General features: G+C 34.0%; 2 protein-coding genes across 5 annotated transcripts in view; one reads left to right on the forward strand and one right to left on the reverse strand.

The window, feature by feature from the left end:
- Nucleotides 1-9,371, forward strand: part of LOC135226470 (large ribosomal subunit protein uL10m-like) — a 97,289-nt gene extending 87,918 nt beyond the window's left edge. For 3 of the 4 annotated variants that reach the window (XM_064266076.1, XM_064266073.1, XM_064266075.1), the window contains exons 2-6: nucleotides 1,454-1,721; nucleotides 4,243-4,407; nucleotides 5,473-5,574; nucleotides 7,785-7,973; nucleotides 9,188-9,371. In XM_064266076.1, coding sequence (XP_064122146.1) covers nucleotides 1,488-1,721; nucleotides 4,243-4,407; nucleotides 5,473-5,574; nucleotides 7,785-7,973; nucleotides 9,188-9,295 — 798 coding nt within the window. In that variant the 5' untranslated portion in view covers nucleotides 1,454-1,487 and the 3' untranslated portion in view covers nucleotides 9,296-9,371. Of the gene's footprint in view, nucleotides 1-592; nucleotides 836-1,453; nucleotides 1,722-4,242; nucleotides 4,408-5,472; nucleotides 5,575-7,784; nucleotides 7,974-9,187 lie in introns of all 4 variants that reach the window. The other variant, XM_064266074.1, reaches the window with a different exon arrangement.
- A 1,417-nt stretch (nucleotides 9,372-10,788) lies between these two features.
- LOC135226472 (uncharacterized) overlaps nucleotides 10,789-24,287 on the reverse strand; it is a 28,898-nt gene continuing 15,399 nt past the window's right edge. The window contains 1 exon segment of the mRNA XM_064266077.1: nucleotides 10,789-23,663. Coding sequence (XP_064122147.1) covers nucleotides 21,610-23,663 — 2,054 coding nt within the window. The 3' untranslated portion in view covers nucleotides 10,789-21,609.

Here is a 24,287-nt window from a genome sequence, read left to right on the forward strand (position 1 = left end):
TATACATAAATACAATCTGTTTTACTTTATGAACTTGGATCCTGGCATGATAGCGATACATCCAAAAATTTGTGTTGAGTTGTGAATACAGTACAATGTGAAGTGTTAAGAAGAATATTAGGAGTCAGATGGCTGGAGAGAAATTGGAGATTTGGGGAAGATAAATCACAGGAAAGATATTAGACACTGATTTCCTTAGGGACCTTTTGCATTATAGGGATTTGAGAAAATGTGATGACCTTTTTTTAAAAAAGATTTGAATCATACATACTTTCTCATTGCTTCTGTTGTGCTTTGAGTGTTATTCACCATTGTTGTTGTAGGTATTTGTCTTCACCCGAAAAGCTCAAGTTTCCCATGCCCCATCATATTGACTCAAGAATAATCAGTTGTTTTGCCTTAACAGTAAAGGTAAAAAATGCACAAAAGCACAAGAAGGCAATCACAAAGTATGTGCTTTGTATTTATTAGAAATTTGTTTGCCATACATCACTGTATTCACTCACTTTAACATCTTTATTTAGCATTTTGGGGAATCGTTAGTATAAAATTTATATATCATAACCTAAAGTAACTAAAGCATCCTTGCCAGGTTCCCTGTTAGATAGTTTGGAGTTTACTCCCTAACCTGAGCTACAAGTTACAGTAATACTGTCTTCCTAGTGGGTACTCAAATCTACCATGGGAACCACAGTATAAAAGCAAGAGCTTCATCTCTTAAACCCCAGCCATAGTTTCCTTGGGCTAGTTGTCTTCAATTAATCCATAACTAGCTGTCTTGTGCTGTCAAGCATTAATTTGCCCTCCTTCAGATGTCAACAATCTTCTTTGAATGGTAGGCAGCTCTAATGATTCTCCTTTATGTACCCTTTTGTACCTAAGTTTTATGATGAGGTCTAAAGAGCTTTCATTGCATTAATCACAGTAGTGATAGTAATGGCAGATATGATTTAAAAAGTTATACAGTACATGTACAAGACAAGTGACGAAAGAGAATGTGTAGTATGCAAGCTTCCTTCCTAAATGCAAGGTATGTTCACCAGTGAAAGCCAACTAGTTAGCTTTATATTAAAATTCATTTATAGAAGCCTCCTTCCCAATTGGCATTTTTTTAATAAGCCTACATTTTAAGAAATAGTATGCTGCACTGCATTTTTCAACAAAATAGTAAAGTTATTGATTTCATGGGTTTTCAAGGTTTTCATTTTAAATTTTAGAATTTAGAATTTGCAAAGATTATTGTTTTACTTGTTTGTGCCTCACTATTGTATGATAGTAGTATTGTCTTTTGCATATATTTACAGAATGGCTATGTGATGTGGTTTGATAGTACGTGTAAGAGTGCCATTACGTACAGTACAGTACAATAAATTGCTACATCTACTAAATAATTGTTTTTTTTTTATGTCAGCCAAGTAGGTGCATTAATTTCTTGACATCTTTTTCCTTCCAGTTTTATTATTCTGAGGTTTTTTATGTGAAAAAATATGGCACTGAGGAGTTTTGGTCAACTTTTACGGACAAACTTTGGCCTTCCACTACTGCAGACAGTACGACATAGAACCAGAATACCAAATCTCCGTCGTCCAGCTATTCCTCATTGGCGACGGGCAGTCATTCTGGCACTTACAAAACCTCAGTATGAAGATCCATTGAAAGATATTCCTGTTTCTGAATCATGCCAAAAGAGAGAAAATTTTCTGAAGAAAGATGAAGTGGAGGTAATGCCTTTCAGCAGTTTTGCAACTTACAATATAGTAATTTCTTAATTTTTTAACTTTTATTTCATATCTATTTTAATAATGTACAGGCAGTCCCTGGCTTACCACGTTTCGAGGTTACGATGCTTTTCAATTATATTCATCAGAAATTATTTCCCGGTTTACGACCCATGTTCCAGGGTTACATCGCTTACCACGCTGATCTGGCGGAAGAATTGTAGCTCAAAAAATGCAAAATAATATTTGAAGTTTTTTTTTTTATGAAAAATGCAATAAAAATGCAGTTTACATAGTTTTCAATACACCCAAAACATTAAAAGTAAGGTTTTCTTATGATTTTTGACAATTTTCTGGCATCTCAAGAATGGAACCCTCATCGTAAGCTGGGGACTGTCTGTATTCACAAACAAAATAAGATTATTAATAGTGATCCCTCAATCATCAGGGTGTTCAAAGGCAACTCCGTACCCTTCCTATCCTCCCCACCATATCAATACCGCATAACTTTAAGCACTAAATATGCTTATGAACAATAACCATCACACTTTAAAATGAAAAATAATGCAAAAAGCAATTATCTACCTTATTACTCTATAAATACACTTAAAAAAGCAAATCCTCATTTTCCTCATTAATGCAACTTGCAGTATAGTAGGTTACACAAACTAATTTTTTTCTATTTTTCCCAATGACTGTTTAATACACTGTGCACATAAAAAGTAAACCCCTTTTTTTTCTCTCTTATTTAATACACAGTTCGATAGGTTGCACAAACAATTTTTTTAAATTTTCTCCAAACAGTGTAATATACATTGTACACTAAAAAAAACTAAACCTCTTTATCTCTCATATGCAACATGCAGTAACATAGGTTACACAAAAATTTTTTTTCATTCAACTCAAAAAGTAAAATGGATTGTACTGCACAAAAAAGAACAAATCTACCAATAGAAAAAGTACTATTTCTCTATCACCTGTGTGCGTTGCCCTTGGTGCTTAGATGTCTGGACTTGTTAAAAACTTGTGAGAAGGTTTAAAAATTCAACACCACCTCCTCCTCCTTCTCCTCTTTTACTTTGTGTGTGTTTTTTAGTGCAGTATCACATGTTGCCTTTTTTTCCATTTATTTCTTTTTTTGCTCTTAATTTACTGTACAATATTGCATGATAAGTGTAGTTGACTCATATGTAGTTTGGTTCTCACACATACTGTAATAGGACTCAAGAGAATATATTATCACTTAATATTTGATCTCTAATTAGAAATTTTTAAAATGTCAATTTGTAGGTATCAGCAACCTATTGTGCTACACATTGTGCCATTTATGACTAGTCTTGATACCATCTACGGTACATAGTGTGTGTGTGTGTACAGTATATACACATGCTAAAGATATCAAATGTGTTTATCTCTTTGTTGTCATGAATTTTAATATTTTATATCTTTTATATGTTGTGAAAATAAATTTGAGAATAGTGTAGCATAAAATAAAAATGAAAATGGAAGGAGTGAGTGTGTTATAGGCTTTAATGTACATATGTGATCTCTCTCTCTCTCTCTCTCTCTCTCTCCATATTTTCTTTTTGCTTTGTGCTTGTTGTATTTCATTGCAAGTTACAGTACATTGCTGTGCTGATCCTTTAATAAATATGAAAATGGCATAAATGTAAAAAACAAAACAAACGCTCTAACTAAGCCAAACACCTGACTATACTCCTCTTCACCCATCCCACACTACATTACCCCCCCCCCCCCCCTCCCAGCCAGGGAAACTTGTTCTCTGCTCCACCCACCCTCCATAGAATACTATCATTGAATAGTAAAGTCCTGACTAGAGTTTGGTGGGAAGATTCTATTATATATAAGTATATTGTATTGAATAGAAGAATTTAATACAAAGATGTTGTAGTGATTGAAAGTATTTATTAAAAATATGCTGAGTGAGAGTATTTAATAAAAAACATTTGCATTAAGTAGACGTATTTACTAAAATGGTGTTGTATTGAGTTTAGTGGAAAATAACAAATTGCATGCAGAACTACTATACATAAATTATAGACTCGGTAGCCTTAGAATGCTTTAATACTACGTTTGGTATGAATTGAAATTATTTTAAGTCCCTTTACACATGCAGTAGTGTTTAATTTTACCTTAATTTCAGAATTGCAGTGTATGTATTTCACTATATTATATTTTTTTGTTAGTTATAAACCATGCCTGTACACATACATACAGTGTTTGCCTTCCATATCGTGACATTTTATTTTTATTTTCTTTGGCTCATAAATATTGGACCAACTTTATCTGTTCTGTGGCACCATATTTCCTTATTAGCAGGAGAATACTAAAATTATCTTGTGGTTTCCCATGATGACTACTATTGTTTGAGATACATGGATAGCTGTGGTCCTTCCATGGTGTGATTTTAGTTGAGAAATATATAGATCCAAATAGTTTTGAGAATTGCATTGGTTTTTAAGAAACTGTATTGATAACAGTAACCTTTTTGTCTTTTTTCCAGGTTAATCAGTTTGAACAGATACTGGCTAAGGAAATGCTTGCAAAAGTTGAAGAATCTAATGTCATAATAGTGTTTCATCGCAATCCCATGAGTGAACCAGAGCTTTTTGCTAATCGTATACAACTATCAAAAATAGGTTTATATTATCATCATTGTAATAATAAGGTATGTTAAGGTTAATAACAAGGTATGTTAAGGTTAATAAGCATTGGTTATTAAAATTAGTACAGCTAGACACTTGAGGTAAGATTTTAACTCATTTGATTGGCCTGAAGTATTTGTAAGAAAGAGGTAAGATGAAAAGACTTTACTTCTTATCTAACGAAACCGGCTCTAAAAGGACGTAAGCAAACCCCGTCCTCTCTTAAAGATGGTAAGAAAATAACTAACAGGATCACGAGTTAAAGAGGGGTATGTGGGTGGCTCCACATGACTCGTGACCAAGCGCAGATGCCAATAGTCCCTTGCGTACTCAATTTTTTAACTTTACCAGTTTCCAGCTGGCGCCAAGTTATTTATCCTAATGTTAAGACCAAAGGTTTGTTAGTTATGAAAAATACAAATTCATTAAAAATTTGTTATTTTGGTGAAAATTATAATTTTGTTCCTATAAAAATTGTAACTTACTAAGACATTTTTTTTACAACTTCAGTTGACTTAGCAAGAGCAGAGACTTTGGCTGAATGATGTACAAGTACTATAGTTCAGTTTTAGTGTTTGATCATCATGTAATGCATTGCATCATGCCTTGAAATTTGTAAGAAGTCTGGTCTAGACCAAGTAAAAAGATTAATTTTGCAAGTTAAAGGTATATTTCAACTTGCAAGTTCATTAGGCCTAATTTTATTTCATCTAAAATTCTTCATCTTGAATAAATAAGATTTGTGGATTTGTGGATGTGACAATAATGAAAGTAGACATGTTCTAAATGTAATCAGAATCTTCAAATTGTTTAGTTCATCCAACTGTAAATTGTTTTTAGAGTGGTTATTGAACATGTCTGATAGTATGTACCGTATTTAGATTAAAATCTTGGGACTGGGTCATTAGAGATCAGAATTTTACCTCAGTGGTCTTATTAAAAGTTGTATCAACTAATAACAGTATTTTCATGTATGTGTGCATGTTTAGTTTGAAAACATCTAATACTATGGAAAACTGTATTATTTGATTAAGGTTTACAGTTAATCTCTGAACCATTTCTTGACTAAATTTCTATTTCTTTTACAGATTGTTAAACTGGCATTGACAGGCACCAAGTATGAAGCCCTCCTTCAACTCTATCACTCCAGAACTGCCACATTCTTAGGAACTGAAGTTAAAATACCGAGGGTAGGATGAGTATTGTGTAGATCAGTCCAGAACAACATATTGCTTAGAAACTGAAGCTAAAGTACCCTGGTTAAGATGAGCATTAGTATTATTTATATTAGCTCACTACCACTGTCTTAGGATCTGAAGCTGAATTACGTAGGATAAGATGAGAATTTACAAGTAGAGTTGTAGAAATAGTTTTCATATATTTTTATTGGGAGCTGACCTGTTTTTGTTGCAGTTCTCTATCTAAAAAATAAACAAAGCACTTCCACTTAGGTTGAAAATATGGAAGTTTTCTCATTACATTATATAAATTATAAAATCTTATCAAACAGGTAACTTTGCCACTGAAGACTTCCAACTGTAAAAATGATGTAATTACATATAACTACACATGCAAACTTAATGGACCCAGCAACAATACTATATTGATGGGTTAACACCCAATTTTTCACCCATTGATATATAGCTTTGTTGTTGGGTCCATCAAGTTTGCCTGAGTTGTTATTTGTAATTATGTACATAATTTTTACAGTTGGAAGTCAGTGGCAAAGTTACCTGTTTGATAAGTGGATTTTATAATTTATATTGTAATGAAAAAACTTCCTTATGTTCAACCGATGTGGAAGCGATTTGTTTATTTTTTGGTGTCACTTCTTAGTTTATTTGCTAGCTTATATAACTAGGTTGTCTGTCTTTGCTGTTATTTACCTTATTTTATATTCCTCGTTTCTTTCTGTTATACTGCATCATTTACTTCTCTGTTCTTAGTTTCCTTTTCTGTATTGGGCTGCTTTTGTTATTGGGACATCTGGGCTTGTAGCAGTCTGTTTTCACGGTAATGTTGTAGCTTGGCTTATACTGCAATAATAATTATAGTACCTAGTATATATATTCTTAACACCCAGAATTCTTACTACGTACTCCATAATTGATAGATTAGACCTCAGCAACAGAGAATTCTGTCTTGGAGTGGATTATTTTAGCTTCGATGTATTTACGTAGTTGTCTGTATTAATTCTTCATCCCTCTCTTCCCCTCTGCTGAATTTTCACAAGTGCAGAATTTCTTTTATGAGTGCTACCTCCCAGTTAGGTAGAAGCAGTGATAGTAACAAGCAAAGCAAGGAGACAAAACATTGCCACCTAAAAACTAAAAGATATAAAGATCAAATGATTTGTATCTCAAAATATAACCTGTATTACTTTTTCTGATAGTTATAGAGTTTTGGTACAAAAAGATTAAGGGGGTGGTTGCTGTTTTTTCAAGAATATTTTTGGAAATTTGATTCTAGTGAAATATCGACTGGTAAGGTCGTTGTCATGGCACCGTTCTGAAATTTTCAGGTCGAAATATCAATTCTTAAGTTTTTTTTTTTTTTTTTTTTTTGCAGTATTTTGCAAAAAAAGTTATCACAATCCCCATACTTTCACATGCATTCTACTCTACTTATTTTGTATACTGAGCCCATATTTGTTTGTGTATGCATCTAAGCAATGCCTCGACACAAGGAGTATCTAAAGAGAAGTGCTGAAAATGTTCAGAAAGCAAGAGAGGCAAAGTTTCCAAACAACAACACAAGTATAGCCCAAGGGAGCCAAGCACATGTTGCCTCCACCTCATCTCCCTCTAACCCTTCCAATTCTACACCTCCTCCAAAAGTCCCCACAAAGCAGTGAAAAGAAAGTCAGGGTTTGAAAAAGAAAGACATTGTGGTGATATTGAAAACATTTTTGTTACGAAAAAATTGCAGAAAATATTTATTGCAATGAATGTTTCAAACAATCTATGTTCTGTACTTTCAGAAAAAGATAAGGAGATACAAAAAGTAGAATACAGTGTAGTAGTTCTGAGTGCAAATATGTTCTTTTTGATAACTCTAAAGACAACCATCTGTTAGAGAAAAAAAAGTTATGTATGTCATGACAGCTGTGCTTACATATGTGACCATGCTTATAGGGTATGGCTACAGTGGTTTTGATAAGATGCGTAGTTACTTGAGCATTAGGGCTATTTTCTTGCAGCTTACAAATATTAGAAATTCTTGCTTGTTACACTGCACACTTTGTGGCAGGGTCAAGTTTTATCTTCTGTTACTCGAACATTTTAAACACTGGAAATGAGCTTTATAACAAAATTGTACTTTTATTATTTACATAGCTATTTCAAGGCCCAATTGTATTGGCAGGTCGAATGAATCCTCAACATTTATTTTCTTATTCTAGTTGCTAAGGATGATGAAGAAAGTGAGAGGTCTAGTGCTTATGGCAGGAGTGGTAGAGGGACGTCTAATGAATGTGACGGATCTACAGCGTTATGCTGCCTTGCCACCTCTTCCAATATTACATGGTCAACTTGTTGGAATTCTTCACAGGCCCCTTCAGCAACTTTCCCAGAATCTCACTCATCATCAGGTATGTTTTTTGAAAATTTTTCACCATAGTAAAATTATATATTTTTTTTTGTGCACAAATGAAAATCAAGACAAGGCTTCTTTATAAAAAGGAAAAAATATGGTATAGTATGATGAAACACCAGATTTTTCAGTTGGTACATATGTTTGTAGGAAAACTGCCAGTGGAGCATACTTTATCTTTTGAAACACTCTCCTGCTGACTTTTACGGTTGAGCAAGTTTTATTAAATAATTTAGTAAAACCACCAAGTCATATTTGTAGACTCAAATGGTTGGCCCAAGGTATTTTTTCATAAGTGGTAGGTAAAAATTTGAGTTAGTCAATGTTGAAGTTGGACAGCCAGGTTAAGAGATAAAAGGTAATGGATGAAAATTCATACAAAGCATTGCAACTGTATCTGGCCAAGTAGAAAATGCAGATTTATTCTGTTAGTGATCTGAGTGTGTTGAATATCAGTACTACTTTTTTCATATCCACAGATTCCCTTGCATATACTATCAATATTGTAGTTATTACATTATGGAAGTCAGTAGATGAGATATGAGAGGAATGGCTTGGAAGTTTCCTTCATGCCACCCCAAACAGAATAGTACATGAAAATGTTAGCTTGGCTTCACGGAGCACCAGACAAGACCTTAGATGGGAAAATTCAGATTTATTTAATAACTCTGAAATGGGAGGTTGGAAGTGAGAGGTGGAGGAAATGGAACCACAGTGAAGATATAATTTGTTCAATTTCAGAGGACCCTTTTTCTTTACCACTTGCACTCATGGAGGTGCACTGTCTGAAATTGGCTGTATGTAAAGCCAAACTTGGGTACATAGCCTATATAGTCCCTCTTTAGTCCCCTTTAGCATTACTTTTTGCCATCTCATGTGGTTTCTTCTTGCTTAACTAACATCATTAACCTCAACATGGTTCCATCAACTTAACTCCCACTTTAGAGCAATCCTTCAGGCAAGCCCTGCAAGAATATAGATGCAACTTGGTTGTTCCTTTGTATTCTTTAGTAATCTTAAGCCTGACATATAAAGACTAACCTAAAGAATGCATAGGGATCTTGAAATAGGTAGATTCTTCTTTTTATTACTCCAAGAAATGTCTAGGGTTTCAAGTACCTAAATATAAAATTTTTTCTTTGCAGATTGAATAATCAGGCACAAAAAATGTCTAGGGTTTAAAGTACCTAAATTAAAATTTTTTCTTTGCAGACCGAATTATCAGGCGCTTTAGGACGCTACATTTCGGATCAAACAAAAACATCTGAAACTCCCGATGAAGCAAGTTCTGGGTCTAACACAGAACCTGAAGTTTCGTAAAATATATTATGTTATTATGCTGTACATTTATCCTGGATACCATGTTAATAAAAGGTTAATGCCCAATTTTTTTTTCCATTTGTGTTTATATATTTCACTCTATTAACCCTGCTTCATATATGCTATTCGTGAGGTAGCTGGCAGTGAATAGTAAACAATGGCCTAGACAGTCGAGTGGTGATATAGCTGTCATGTGCACAATAAAGTGTAAGCACAGTGGAAGGGGTGCTTAATTTATTCTGATTTTTATGAAGTTTAAGGATGGTAGGCCAAGCACCGAGGCACTTTTTAGAAAACCCCACAATTGAACTAAGAGAGTGGTTGGATAGCAAGATTAAATTGAGGAAGTGGGAATGGAGGTAAAGTGCACTAGTATGCAAATAACCATGTACAGCAGGAGTTCAGTAATGCTACATTGCCTTGTGTAAGGTGCACTAATGGTACATGCATCTTTACGAGGGAGGAGCCTTATTGCAATGTAAAAATACCATACAAACAAACAAATAGATTCATACTATGCTATATTTTCTGTGAAGTGTTTTGGAGGAAACTGAATAATTGTCAGGTGTGTACTTTGTTATTAACCACTGGACTTTTATCTACATAACTTGAATGATAAATTAATTGTCATTAATCTCCAACTCATGAACATCCATTGGTCCAGCACTATGAGAATCAAGTGGTTTGGGTTCACTGGTCATCTTCAGTGAGCTCTTATTCTTCAAGGAAAATGGAAGTACCTACAGTACCTATTATCAAAATATTTGATGTGTGCTTTTCACTTTGCACAGCATCAGTACCCACAGCACAAACAGTAGCACGGTAATGATGAAACTAGTTTTTAAGCGCCTCAGCAGCGTGGTTGGTATGGTATTAGCATCCCACCTCGGTGGTCGTGGGTTCGATTCTCGGCCATTCCATTGAGGAGTGAGAGATGTGTATTTCTGGTGATAGAAGTTCACTCTCGACATGGTTCGGAAGTCACGTAAAGCCGTTGGTCCCGTTGCTGAATAACCACTGGTTCCATGCAAAGTAAAAGTACCATACAAACAAATAGTATAAAATTTAGGCCAAATACTGGGACCTATGAAGCCATTCAGCGCTAAATTAGAAATTGAGTAAATAGGTTTTAAAGGTGCAACAGGAAGAAATTCTTGATGATGCACTATAAACCAATTGTTAGGCGACAGTGGAAAGTAAGATGGGAGAAAGAGAAAACATAGGTGCAGTAACTAGGGGGCCAAAGGGATGCTGCAAAGAAAGTCTAGTGATGTCTACAGTGTACCGCAAGGTGCATGTGCATGAGGGCACTCTCTCCCTATGGGGTACAAGGTAATGGTCTTCCAATCTCATGTTACCGTACCCTTGAAATGTTCATTCTTCTAAGTGAGTAGCAGATAAATGACAAGTATAATATACATAGTGATGAGTATGAAGACACAAAGACATCTTCCATAATCAGCTTTGTGAAGAGAGGAAATAAAAACACTATGAACAATGATAGGGTTTTCATTATAGAGACAATTCTCCTGCTGCTTCTCTCTCTCTCTTTCTCTCTCAGACAAATGCACAATATTTACAAGTTCACACAAATAAGGAGTAGTAATTTTAACAAATACAAGGTGTCTAGACAAAACTACACAAGAGAAATCTGTGATAAAAAAGATGAAACATTTACACACAAAATGACAAAATATTTTAGTCTCAGATACATTCAACATATTACAATATTTGTTACTACTGTATATAAATTTGGCATAAAGCAGGAAACTATTAACATTTTTAAGTGATGAACCTGACACTTAAAATACAGCTTACAGACTGCTTTCTATGTGGCTCTGAAGAACTTTATATAGTATTTGTACTTCTGAAATCATTCATTCAAACTTTAAAAAAAGAAAAGAAAAAAAGGGAGCACACTCAAGACTAGATTTCATAAAAATGCCCTTTTTTTTATCTTGTACCATTTCACTTTCAGCTAAGTATAACATGTCATGCATGCTTCTATCTTTCAGTAACCGACTTACAAAGTTATAGCGTTAGAGGCCAACATGGTTTGATAGCAATTATTTTCATTAAAAGATATACACTGTTAGATAGCTTCATTTTTGTCCTGAAAACAATCAAGTTTAGATCTAGTTAAAAAGTATGTACTGTATGGTCTTCAGGTTACAATAACCTACAGGTGTAACAGAACACTTCTGTCATTCCTGGCAATAAAAACATTGATTCCTTTTTAATTGGAGATAGAAAAGAACTTAAAATCATTTTCTCCTCTGATACATAATAATTAGTTGGGAAGTAGATTTGCTATGTTCTGCCAGGCCAAAATAACAACAGAAAAAATAAAAAGGGAGCACTGGTGGTGTAACTCTTGTGTTTTGTTAGCTACAGCTTTATTATGACAAGATATCAAGAATAACAGACAAACTAGTGAGTGCAACAATAGCTCCTAAACATATCCACTTTGGAGTTGGACAACCACTTCTATAGATTTCATGACATTGCAGATTCTGTGGTTTCAAAGCATACTTGCCTCAGTTAGCAGTTTGACCTCTGAATTTTATAATTCAGCCAACAGACATTTAAAACTAACAAAATTCAGGAAACAAAACCAACATGGAAGAATGGATTCTTGAACCCCATTTCTTTGTGGGACAGTAACAAAGTGCATTTTCCTATGTGGGATGCTTAGGCAGAGAATATGAAAATCATTATTTCACAATTCTAAAAATTGATGAACAGACTACATACAATAGATCTGCAAAAAGGAGTCTCAAATGAAATGGGGTCACTTTTTGGTACTTATATTTGACCTTTTACTTCTCTGAAATCCTGATACTTCCTTTACATTCTTTGATTATTGCACACCATCAATAAATACTTTCTTCCACTTCCACAGCAATTTTTAAAAATCAAAAGTGCACTTTTAATCACAATATTATTCAATCTACTATGAATTTATTCAATTTCATATCTAGATAATACAAACCATTTTTGGGGTTTAGTTTGGACTCTCCAGCTAACTGCATGAATTCTTACAACAGCAGTGTAGCAATCTGAATTATTCGGGATACACTCAAATAATGGATACTGCAGCAAATTTATTGAATATTGTCTTTTTCACCACAGAGCCTAATATGATGAGATAAATGCCCTTATAAAGGGAGAAGGAGAAACTTGACAAAATTTAACCTGTAAGCAGTTGGGCCCATATGAACTACAAAAAAGCAACAAGCCCTCAATTTGAACTTTAATGCCTAAATACTCCAATCAAGATGTAATTACATGACCACTGCTCAAACTAGAGTATTACTCATACCTTGCCTGTCCTGTTATATATATATATACACATGCTTGGGATACTCTCTTGGTTGAAAACATTTATATTAGTGGGGGTGGCAGAGCAATAAACGTATGTATCTAAAAGGCCATACAGATATGCTGAGAAAACACTCAAGCTCAGTACTATATGGATGGTATAAGTTATGAAATCAACAAAACTGCACATTCCATGTAAATCCCACATGAAAATTCATCTGCTGAAAATGGGACTAAAGTATGACAAATTTTAAATCAATTTGTATTTTTCATAGCTAACAAACCTGAGGTCTTAGCAATAGGATTACTTTTGAAGTGCCAGTTGGTAACTGGTTAAAACAATCAAAGATTGTAAAGCAAGGAATCTGTGAGATCTGGTGACACCTGCGGGTACGAGGTGATAGCGGGTCAGAGACCGCACACATTAGACCTTGTGACGCTTCAGTCTTTAACCTCTGATGTGGGTAGGACGTTCAGAGTGACGCAAACTTGATCTAACTAAGGCGTGCATACTTCAATTCTTGACTGTAGTTGTGTATACTGTAATTATAAAAATGGTGTGTGCTACCCATGCAATTCTGACATGATATATATATATAGTGCTATAAATAGAAACAGGTAGGAAAGGCTGTATACAGCTAGATGACAACTAAAGGAATAGATAAAAACTAAAGGAAGCTTACAACACATTGGGTTATAATTTAACTAAATCATGAGAAAAATTCTTCCACACAATATAAATGAAAAGATTCTAGCACTTCTAGTATCTATACATATGTACAAAAAATTCCCTTTTAAATATCGACTTGGAAACAGGAACTTTAAATTACAGACTAACATCATTTCATGGCACTGTACATTTTACATAGTGTTCCTGTACAAGATATGTGAGAACACGTACCAAAATATAGATCACAAAATTTGACAGGTATCAGAGTTCATCAATAATAAAAAACTACACAAAACTTGGTGGTTCTATAAAATAACTAAAAGCAAACATTATATACTAAACACAGTATTCTTTGACCACACTAGTCTTTTACTCTAATAACGGGCACTTTTCTTTGAAAGCGGACTTATGTTCTGTATATACAAAAAACTAAATCCTACACAAGACAAAGGACAGTTGCAACAACAATCCCAAGTCAAATGTAAAAAACTAATGTACATGAATATGTAAATTCAAATTTGCTATATTTTTTGCTATGCCACTGGTTATACACAGATGTTGTATATTCCCTTTCTTCTGGGTTACAATTCAGTACAAGTACTGTATTCCTGGTAGGTACACAGACACAAGACTCACTTGACAATCTGTTATGGAATAAAGAATCCTTTACCTATACTAATTTCTGTATTGTACTTGAACAGGTTCAAGAACTCTTCCTGACATCTGGTAAATTCCAGGGCATCAAATATGATGGCAATCATTTCTTTGGCTAGAACAGTAAAGAAAGTGAAAATGCACCAAAATAAACTTATGGTATTTTATGTACAAGATATCTAAATAAATCTGAAATGTGTTACTGAAATAATTATAATGCATAAAAGATTTGTCTTCCAGTAAATATGTCAACAGAATTTAATACAAATTCCCTTCTGAGTGGAGAAAACCCTCTATAACAAAATGATATGACTGTAATCAAAGCATTTCAATAACATTACGCACTATGTAAACCACTGACGAAATAAATCCTACTGCAAATCAAGGATGAAGTGCAACCATAGGCCAATGATATTACAAGAAAATAGGAAAATTAATTAAATCTCTTCTGAAATAAATACTCCCTCACAATAGGTGTCACAAGATAAATACATCTTGCAACTTTTGATTTCCAGTACAATACAGTATCATATGTTCAAATAATTAAAATAAAATAAGTGCTAGTCATTTAAAATAACGTTTTGCCACAAATGTGTCCAAAAGCTTTTATATTTTGTCCATGCTCTGGCATGCTTAAGAGATTTTGCATTTCAATATCACAGGTTCAGCAAGGTCATTTCATTCCTTAACAATACATAAATTACCATAATTTTTCTACTTTGAAAAAAGCTTCATTATTACAATCTTACTTTCCCAAAAAAATTCAGGCTAATTTCATGTAAATATCTAAAATCTCTACTGAATGCATTATCAAGCTTTTCCCAGAGATAATTAATAATTAATGTATACGTATGAAAACTAAACAAAATCTAAATCCATCCTACCATTGAGAAAATTTACCAGTACACCATAGTTAAAAAAAAATATGAACCACATTCTGTACAGGTATTAATTAATAACAACAGCATATAATTGGCTGTAAACATGTAAAATGACTAAAATTAAAAGAACTAATGTGCTGTCACATCTTGCCATAATCATTACAGTTTTCCCTAAAAAAATGATAAATTTGTAATCCGAATTTCCTGTCTCTCTCATAATGTACGTTTAAAATCATTAATACTTTATTGCAATATCTAAAATAATTTATCCTAGGTCTTCCATCAACAATTATTCTTCACATTTTTCACTAATGGAAGAAGTTAAAACAAAACTTCAAACCAAATTTGCTTTCCAAGTTATGAAGCTACATAAACATCTCCGTTATTGAAATTATTTAAATCACAAGTTATTTTTCTAGAACCGCAAATTTGTCTTGTGAATCAGGCATCTAAGCCAATCTTATGGGTAGAAGTCAAATTTGTTGATCATTATTTCAAAATACTAAAATACTACACAAAACCTGGTGGTTCTAAAGAATGAAATATAAGCAAATATTAGATACCAAACTTTGGCTACACTCACCTTTCATTCAATACATTGGCACTTTCGTTTGAGAATGGATTTGCATTCTGTATGTTTAAAAACATTTTTTTACCAATATAAACGTGCATTTATAATTTGTCCCCAAAATACTATTAGGTAGTATATTTCACAAATAAATCTGAATAAAAAAGTTTTTATAAAAAATGCATTAATTTTCTATGGTACATTTGTTTCAACATTAAAAGGTATTGTGGGTTTGCACTGAACATATATATTTGTTAAAGATTACATAATCATTTAATAACTTAAGAGAGATTCCTCAGATTGTCATAAAACCAAACTCTAAATTGAAGGCAAGAATTAGTAGCACGTCAACTTAGCAATTTCATTCCTTAACTAACTAGTCCTCGTCCAATAGATATAAAATTAATTTATACAACATACTGGAGAAATCCAATATGTAACGGTCTCTTCTCTAGTGGATAAACCACTATGTACTCTTTGAGATATCAACAGTGAATGAATGAAGCATGCATGTGACTAAGGCTTTCCTGTTTGTGCCCGTGGGGGTGGATGGTGAACGAGCAAACACACACATACACACTGACCAGTGCTTCCAAGGCTGTGCTTGTGATGCTTAACACTAGGAACCAATAAACCCTTTACCGTGGGCCCACCCTTTCTCTCTCTCTCTTTCTCACAGATTATTTTTATTGACATTATTCAATGCAGTACAGTAATATGTGTATACTAACATAATACAGTGAAACCCAAGTATTCGCAGACTCGTGTATTCGCGGATTGCTCTACGGGTGTCATTCGCAGGACATATCATCCACATTACTGTATTACCTAATCAATTTCATCATCAAAAGCATTTTTTGTAATAAAACTATTAAAAACCAGACATAAGCATTTTTAGTGAGCTTTTCTTGAGTTTTAACTAACAAAATAGACAGTTTTAAGTGTTTTTATAGGGGTTCCAATTATACGTTGATTCTAGCTATTCGCGGCAGGGTCTAGTACACATCCCATACGAATACGGGGGATCCACAGTACAATAATGTGTGTCAAACATTTTACAGTTTGCATGTGTTAAAGGTATATGCATGATGTTAGGATAAACTTCATACTGGTTTACAATGTGTCTGCTCCCGCCCCCCCTCCTCTCTCTCTCCGTATATTTTTCATAAAGGATTTGGGGTTATGTATATTTATTAAAAAGCAACATTTTTCCAATTACAGTGAAGGATTTTATATAGCTTTACATATCTTGTAATCATAAGTATTTTAATAAGAATTCATTCTGCAAATTTATCTCTGAATTTGGAAAAGTACATCAATATTTTAATATTTTAATCTAAAAAAGAATTACAAAATACTGATTAATTAGTCTATTAAGAACCTTACATGGAAATGCACTACACTACACGCTATGTGAGTTAGCGCTGGGGTATCCTACATGTGTATGGCCGTTTTGATTACTTTATTGATTTCGTTATTTCGTAGAAGGGCCAGATCCCCAGCCGACCGCTAAGTTGAGGTGCCACTATAAACATCTATTTCAAACATCAACTTGGGAAATAAACATAAATAATGAAAATTTAAGTACAAAATTTGAGTTACAACTATTTTTTTCAGTTACAACTATTTAATGGAAGTTTAAAAGGTTTTGGACCTGGATATTTAACATTTCTATATCCTATTGCCTTTTATCATGATTGACTGGGCTGACATAAAGGGTATGTTATGTTTAGGAGTATTTCAAGATACACTATAATGTAAATGTTAAAACTTGCTACTTTATTTGGATATTATACTACTGCTGATACCTACTAGTAAATCCTGTTGCAAAGCAACGATAAATAATATTTCTATTATTGTGTTCTACAATACAAGACAATAAAACAATTTTAGGAGGAAAGCCAGTTTCAAAATAACCATTTTGAGTCATATTGCACAAACTATTGCACACTACCTCCATAGTGTTAAACAGCAATTTTAGATTAGCTAAACAGCAAAGAATGTAAGATTGACCCATTAATATGTTAGATATTGCACACAGTTTGCATGACAGCTAAGAATAAAACTCACCTATATTAGTTTCTATACAATATCTTTCATTAAAGCAAGGTTACAAACTCCTGCCATGCTGGAGCTGTTACTTAAATTTTCAAGTACCAAAGAAACAACCCCTGTGCTGCATTGCTAGATTTTTGGTGTATTTTTGTTTTAAGAAAATAAGTAAACTGTTGCCCAACTGGACAGTTTATTCAGATATTCTGAAGATACTAAAAGTGATATTTCCAGAAAAGCTGTATGTTACCAGACAAAATATTGTTATAATTGCAATGTTCATGAACTGAATAATAATGGATACATTGGAGAAATAAATCCAGTTATGTAAATGTACATACATTTAAATCTAAAACTGCAAGGATAGCTTACGGGAATCTGTTCGGTTCCCCTTATCAATCAATAAGGGGAACCAAACAGATTCCCAAAAGCTATCCTTGCAGTTTTAAATTTAAATATATATACATTTACATAACTGTGGACTTGTTCCTCCATTTGAAGACTTTAGTATGAGGATTTCTTAATGGATACATCATAACATTCTTTACCATTATGCAAACTTGAATGTCCAAAACCAATTATATTTAAAAATATATAAATAAAGCTTGTAGAACTTTAAATTTTACTTACTGCCAATAAACTCTGTAGAAATAAATAAAAAGATGACCACTTGGAAACCCAATGGACAAGTATGAGGGTAAAAGAAAAAAGAAAGAGATATGGATGAAGCAGAGGTAAAAAAAGGTATCAATACCCAGAAAATAGCACAGAAATGGCAAGGATGAAAACTTAACCTTAAGATGGATTTCCAGGTAGGAAGAGAGGAAGATGGTGGAGTGAACTCATTCGTGTCTAACCTTACGGGGGCAAAATCTGAGGTAAACAATGACAATGATGTTAAAGTTGGATATTACTAGGAGTGCTAGTTAATGCTTTGTTAATGTAAATACTGTACTTCATAGGGGCCATTCTTCCAATACTTTCTGATAGTTCAAAACTGAAAAAGCAGATATAGGGACTTAAGTGTCAAACATATGTATTTACTGAGAAGTCGCTTGAATTCAGGTGTATTTTAGAATTGTTTCAAGTTCTAGTACCAATTAGGACTGTTACCCAAAATTCTAAAGCATTAAGTAGTAGTATGTATCATACCCTTGTGATCAAGGCTTCCAATTTCTCTTATTTATAATTTACAAACCCAACTTTAGATACAAAGATAACCAATGGAATGTCTTTCATACTTTTACTCCCATTACAGCCACTCCCCAGATATTGGGAGACTTGGTTATCGGCAATTTGATTTAATAGTGCTTATCTAGTGCCAAAAAGTCAGATTTTCAGCACCAAAGAGTGATGGTGCCGATACATGCCTAACAGAGGTGCCATTAACCCGTTATCAGTGTCAAAATGTAGTTATCAACGGCATAAATAGCTGATTTTCGTTTACCAAACCGTCGGAATGGAACTGCCATAAACTGGGGACCGCCTGTACAGTATCTTAGTTAAAATAGCAATTTTAATCATAATTTTTTTTATGCTATCTGTTGAGATTTGGTAAAATGTCATCACATTGACTTAAAAAATTTAAACTTCCTCCACTACAATAAATTTCTAAGAAATAGATTAAAAACAAAACTAATTTTATCAATACACATCCATCATTTGTATTATCAAACATTTCTGGCCTTCCAAAATCCTAAACACATTATGTATCAGCATTCAAAAGATGGAAACACTGCATGTGCAATTTCAAAGATCCTAGGGTTCTAAGTGGGAAAGAACCTGTGTTTGCATTATCAAAGTTACTGCTGTGAGGATTCAGCAGGGTTGGGAGGCAGGGTGTTAATGAATGGTTTACGATGAAAAAATAATTTGTTTCAAAATTACAATTGTTTCACAACAAACCCTTTATTTACATTAGCCAAAATAGCCATTTATGTGGGAGTATCAAGCTACTGAAGAAAGCTTCTCCACAACAGTTGACTGGCAATAAGGTTCTGATTTACTGCTCATTGGCTTGAGATCCAAGTCTCTAATGTTACCAGGTAGTCATAACCGGCAACAAAAAATTCAAGAATATACAACACTTAAAAGTAGAAAAATGTGTACATATATGGCCTTACCAACTAGCCAAGGCCTAAAATATGACTGGACATGTCTTGAGACATTATCCAAATACATGAGTAATAAATTTGTAGACAAAATTTCATAAATATCTCCAAGCTCATAAGCAGCAAGCCAAAACACATTCTACCATAAGACATGTTCTGGAAGAACCTTCCTCACCTGCAGATATCAAATGGTTCAACAACGTAACTCCTGTGCGCTACTACACAACCCAAATAGCTTTATGTGCCGTTCCCCAAGTGAAAATGATATAATTTTCTATGCTTGAATTCTTTAACAACTGAATTTCAGGTAGTCTACCAAGTATTACAAAAATGTTTGTTAAAATACTATATGTTACACTTTCACTCCAGATATCAATGCATACACTTCAGTGACAGTGAATCTTAACCATCTTCAATGTTTAAACACATCACTGACATTATGAACTCGAGTTTTCATTAGTTTACATTACTAAATAAATATTCGCTCAGATTAACATAAACTGTTATCATAAAAACTGATGTTAATTTTCTGTGAAAAATGCCAAATCTTATTTTTTACCAATGGGTATCTGATTTGCCAACTGCTCGTATTCAAACTACTATAACATAAAAATGACAAAATATTATTAATAAAATAAAAATAATTTGAATTACTCCAATAAACCAAATTTTCCTCTGAAGACTGACTGCGGCTCTGTGTGGCTTCCCTAGTTGATAATCACTATAAAAACAAATGCCCTCAACAATTAAGTTTTGAGGTATGTCAGTTACTAATGCCACCTAGAGGGAAGGGTTATTTCTTTTCATGGAAAAACATCTGCACGTCACTATCCCGATACAAAAATGTGTAGCCAAACATTTATCAATACAATAATATAAAATTGTTTTGTCTCTCATGTGCATAAGAATGGGAAAAACTGTATGATTCCTTGAATTTTGAAACAATTTAATACCTAACCTTTCAACTAGTCCTACGTACATTAAGTCATAAACTAAGAATAAACATGTCTCAACCTACTTGTATCAACCAATAACCAAATGAAGTAACTGTGAAATCAAACATGTGAACATACACAAAAAAAGAAAAAGCTTCCGGTACTCTTGCCAAAGGATTGACAACTGAAGAATTATCAGAGAATGGAATGGCATGAGGAGACATCGATTTCTGGATAATGAGCGAATACAGAATGCTCTTCTGTACATACTTTTAACTCATAAACAGCTAGGCCAGTTCACCTGTAGAAAAACTGAAGAATCAAGATCACTTTATAATCCTTTAAAGAGTGCCCATAACAGTGCATTAACACTGCAAGCATGTAAACACATACAAACATACACAAAGTTATACATATCACAAAAGTTAAAGTCTGGATAACTAATGTTTTAAGATGATCAAGCACAAATGGTGTATACAAAAAGATGGAATAAAAGGGAATAAACTTAACACTTGACTAAAAAATTGGTTTCTTTTCTTTATCTAGAAAATATTTCAAATCGATGTAACTCTTCAGAATTCCTTTTAATACTTCATTTACTCACATACTCTTACGGACATGTTGGGAAATTAACAAATCAAGGGGATTCACCAAGCTCTCAAACTACATTAAGGAGGGGAGCACAGCTAAAATCAGAAAACAAATGACAAGTGTGACAGCAAATTAGATTAAGTTTAGCAATAAATTCTTCCTAAATACCTGATGACCTTTGATAATCAGTTTACATTGATTTTCTGAATAAATCACATAGTTAATAATGATACTGCATGCAAATATTGACTACTGATGATGTGAATGGCATTAATCATGACTTTATGTACAATTGGTGGTTAAAATATTTACCTGGAAGATAGAATACAGATTTCAAAGGACAACATAAAAAATAAAACTGATATTCTAAACACTGGTGACTAGGTATAATTATTTTCACTAATAGGTCTGCAACTTATAACGACATAATGCCTTTTGATAGCACCAACCAACACAGTTTCAATAGTTAAACAACTGCATTTTTAATTCTCACAGGTTTACCTATGAAAAGTTTAAGGAGGCCAAGACTCACTATGGCCAAAGATCTGACATTTTACATTTGTCAGGATGCATTCGCTTCATGTGATTCTGCAAAAGAAATTTTCTTGTGAAAGCAGTAGGACAAACTTTACACTGGAAAGGTCTTTCGCCTGTGTGAAGAATCACATGACGCTTAAGATCTGTAGACCAGCCAAACCTACGATTGCAAAAGCAACAAACATATTTTCGTGCCTCATACTTTACAATGTCCAACTTAACTGTCTTTCCCCGACGCTTTAATTCTGTCTTATCAGTTTGTGCCTTGTCACTGTCCACAGTGGATATGGAAACACTTGACTGACTAAGAGAACTGGCATGATTTGACAACTCTAAGTGTTCATCTTCCATGGTCACAGCACACAAACTAAGAGGGTCCATTAAATCCTCTTCAACCTCTTCCTTGATATCTGCAATTACCATACTCCTTTCATTACCTTCGTCACTGGATGAACATTCATCTTTTGTATCTTCTTCATCCATGATTTCCTTTTCTTTACTGTTTACTATGCTAAGCGGTTTAAATTCCACACCATTAAGGTTTTTAAAAGCATCAGGTATCTTTAGTTTGGGAACGTTCAGAGTAGACTCTTTTGACTGTAGTAAGTACAATTTAACCACCTGGGAACCTGCAGTTGTGGTAGTAGTTGTGCAACTTGTAGTAGGCGTACTGGATACAGATGATGTATTTTTAAGTAGAGACAATCTTTTGCTCAAATCTACCTGAGGTACTATAGTTAAAATGTCAGGGCTCTTGACAGTTTCCCTAAGAGAAGTATGGCTCTTTCCTCCATCAACTTGGGGTAATATTGTCAAGTTATTTAGAGAAGGATTGGTAATGGGATGAATAGTGGTTGTATTCGTTGTAGTGGTTGTTGTGTCGAGTGTGGTGGGTAGAGAGGAAACTATTCTCAGAGCAAGATTGGAATTGATCATTACTAACCCATCTTTTTCTACAACTCCATCAAGAGGATTAGATACTTTTGGTGGAGAAACCTGCGATGGTGCAATCATTCGCACTGAAGTGGAATTAGATTTGGATCCCTGGTGACTGTGACTAACAGCAGGGATGTTATCCATTGGTATCAGTGTGATATGAGTAGCTGTTGAAGAGTTCTTATTATTAGTTGTACCTGGAAGAGACAACCCTAACTGTGAGGATGATGCCAAATGGTTACTTGACATCAAAGATTGTGATGATAAAAGAGACTGGCTGGAAACAACTGGCTGTGATTTGTTGACTGACTGTGATGGCATCAAACTTCCTGATGATGACAAAGGCTGTATGTGGACCTGAGAATTGGAATTCGGTATCACTGTTATCTTGGGGATTATAGGTGGTTGTGGAGTTACAGTCACCATATCCAGAGAAGAACTTGGTTGCATGGTAACCTGAGGTGGAGGTGAACTACTTTGCCCAAGCAAACTAGACTGATGATTGGCTTGTACAGAACGACTTATGGGGAGTTTTTTATTCGGCAATTTTGGAAGAATATTAACAAATTTGTTGTCCATTTTCACAGGTGGCAAGGCTTGAAGTTTACGTTTAAGCCTTGGTATAGGAATCTTTAAAATAACATCTACATTACTTCCTGAATTGTCATCATGTCGTGAAGACAGTAATGGAGGGGTCCGATCCTTTTCGACAAACCTATCAATGCTTGTATTCATATCACATGATGATGATGATGACGACTGAGATACAGATGCTGTTGATGTAATATGGGACACTGAGGCTGCTGAAGTAAATATTAAGGGAGGCACAATATCATGAGTGCCCATCCCAGCCAGAACTTTCTCTGCATCACTTACTTTGTCTATTTCTTGACCCTGCAGTGACTTTTCCGCTTTATCAAGCAGCTCCTGTGCTTGTGACAGAAAGCGTGACGTTGAAGCTTTGTCCCACGGCACCAGAAGATCTTGCAGCAAAATGGGAGGCAGGGACATATCTTGTGATCTTGCTCCATGGAGCCCAAAATGCCAAAAGAGGGACCGCACAGTACAAAACTGCATTGGGCACTCGGGACACTTGAGAGGGGTTTTGATGGCTGAAAAAGCGTGACGAAAATTCATCAGTATATAAAATTCTGCCATCTACAGTAATAATGAAATTAAAACCCTTACCTATCAGAGTATAATTTAAAGGAAATAATGTAATCAGATAGAAAATCTTCATAACTTCGAGTATATTAGAGAATTTCAATAGAATATAAAAATTCAGAAATGAGTAAGGCAAATTTGGTATTTACATGTTATGACATATATTTACATATGACATTGATGCAACCCCACTCCCTAAATATAATCAAAACTGTATCTACAGTAACTATTACAAAACTATTCAGTAATGTAATAACCCTCTTATAAAACATTTCATAACTGTATGTGGCAAATATAGGCTAGCCTAGGATATGATAAAGAGGTTATAAGGTACTGGCTATCTTGACTGGCACAACTTAGTTGGAGAAATACTGTATATTGATTTGTTCTAACAAGCCTGTTAATTGAAAAAGAAACTCACAAAATTACTGCGTATAACGCATTTACTTATAAGTAATTATATTTTATTTTACTCAACACTCAAATACTTCCAGGCCCTATCTATGGCCCTTTTTCAAGAGATGTGTAGGTTAATCCCAGTGACCATCAGCTCAGGATATCAGAGAGACAAG

This window comes from Macrobrachium nipponense, chromosome 14, assembly GCF_015104395.2.
Source record: "Macrobrachium nipponense isolate FS-2020 chromosome 14, ASM1510439v2, whole genome shotgun sequence".
In the NCBI taxonomy this organism is placed as follows: domain Eukaryota; kingdom Metazoa; phylum Arthropoda; class Malacostraca; order Decapoda; family Palaemonidae; genus Macrobrachium; species Macrobrachium nipponense.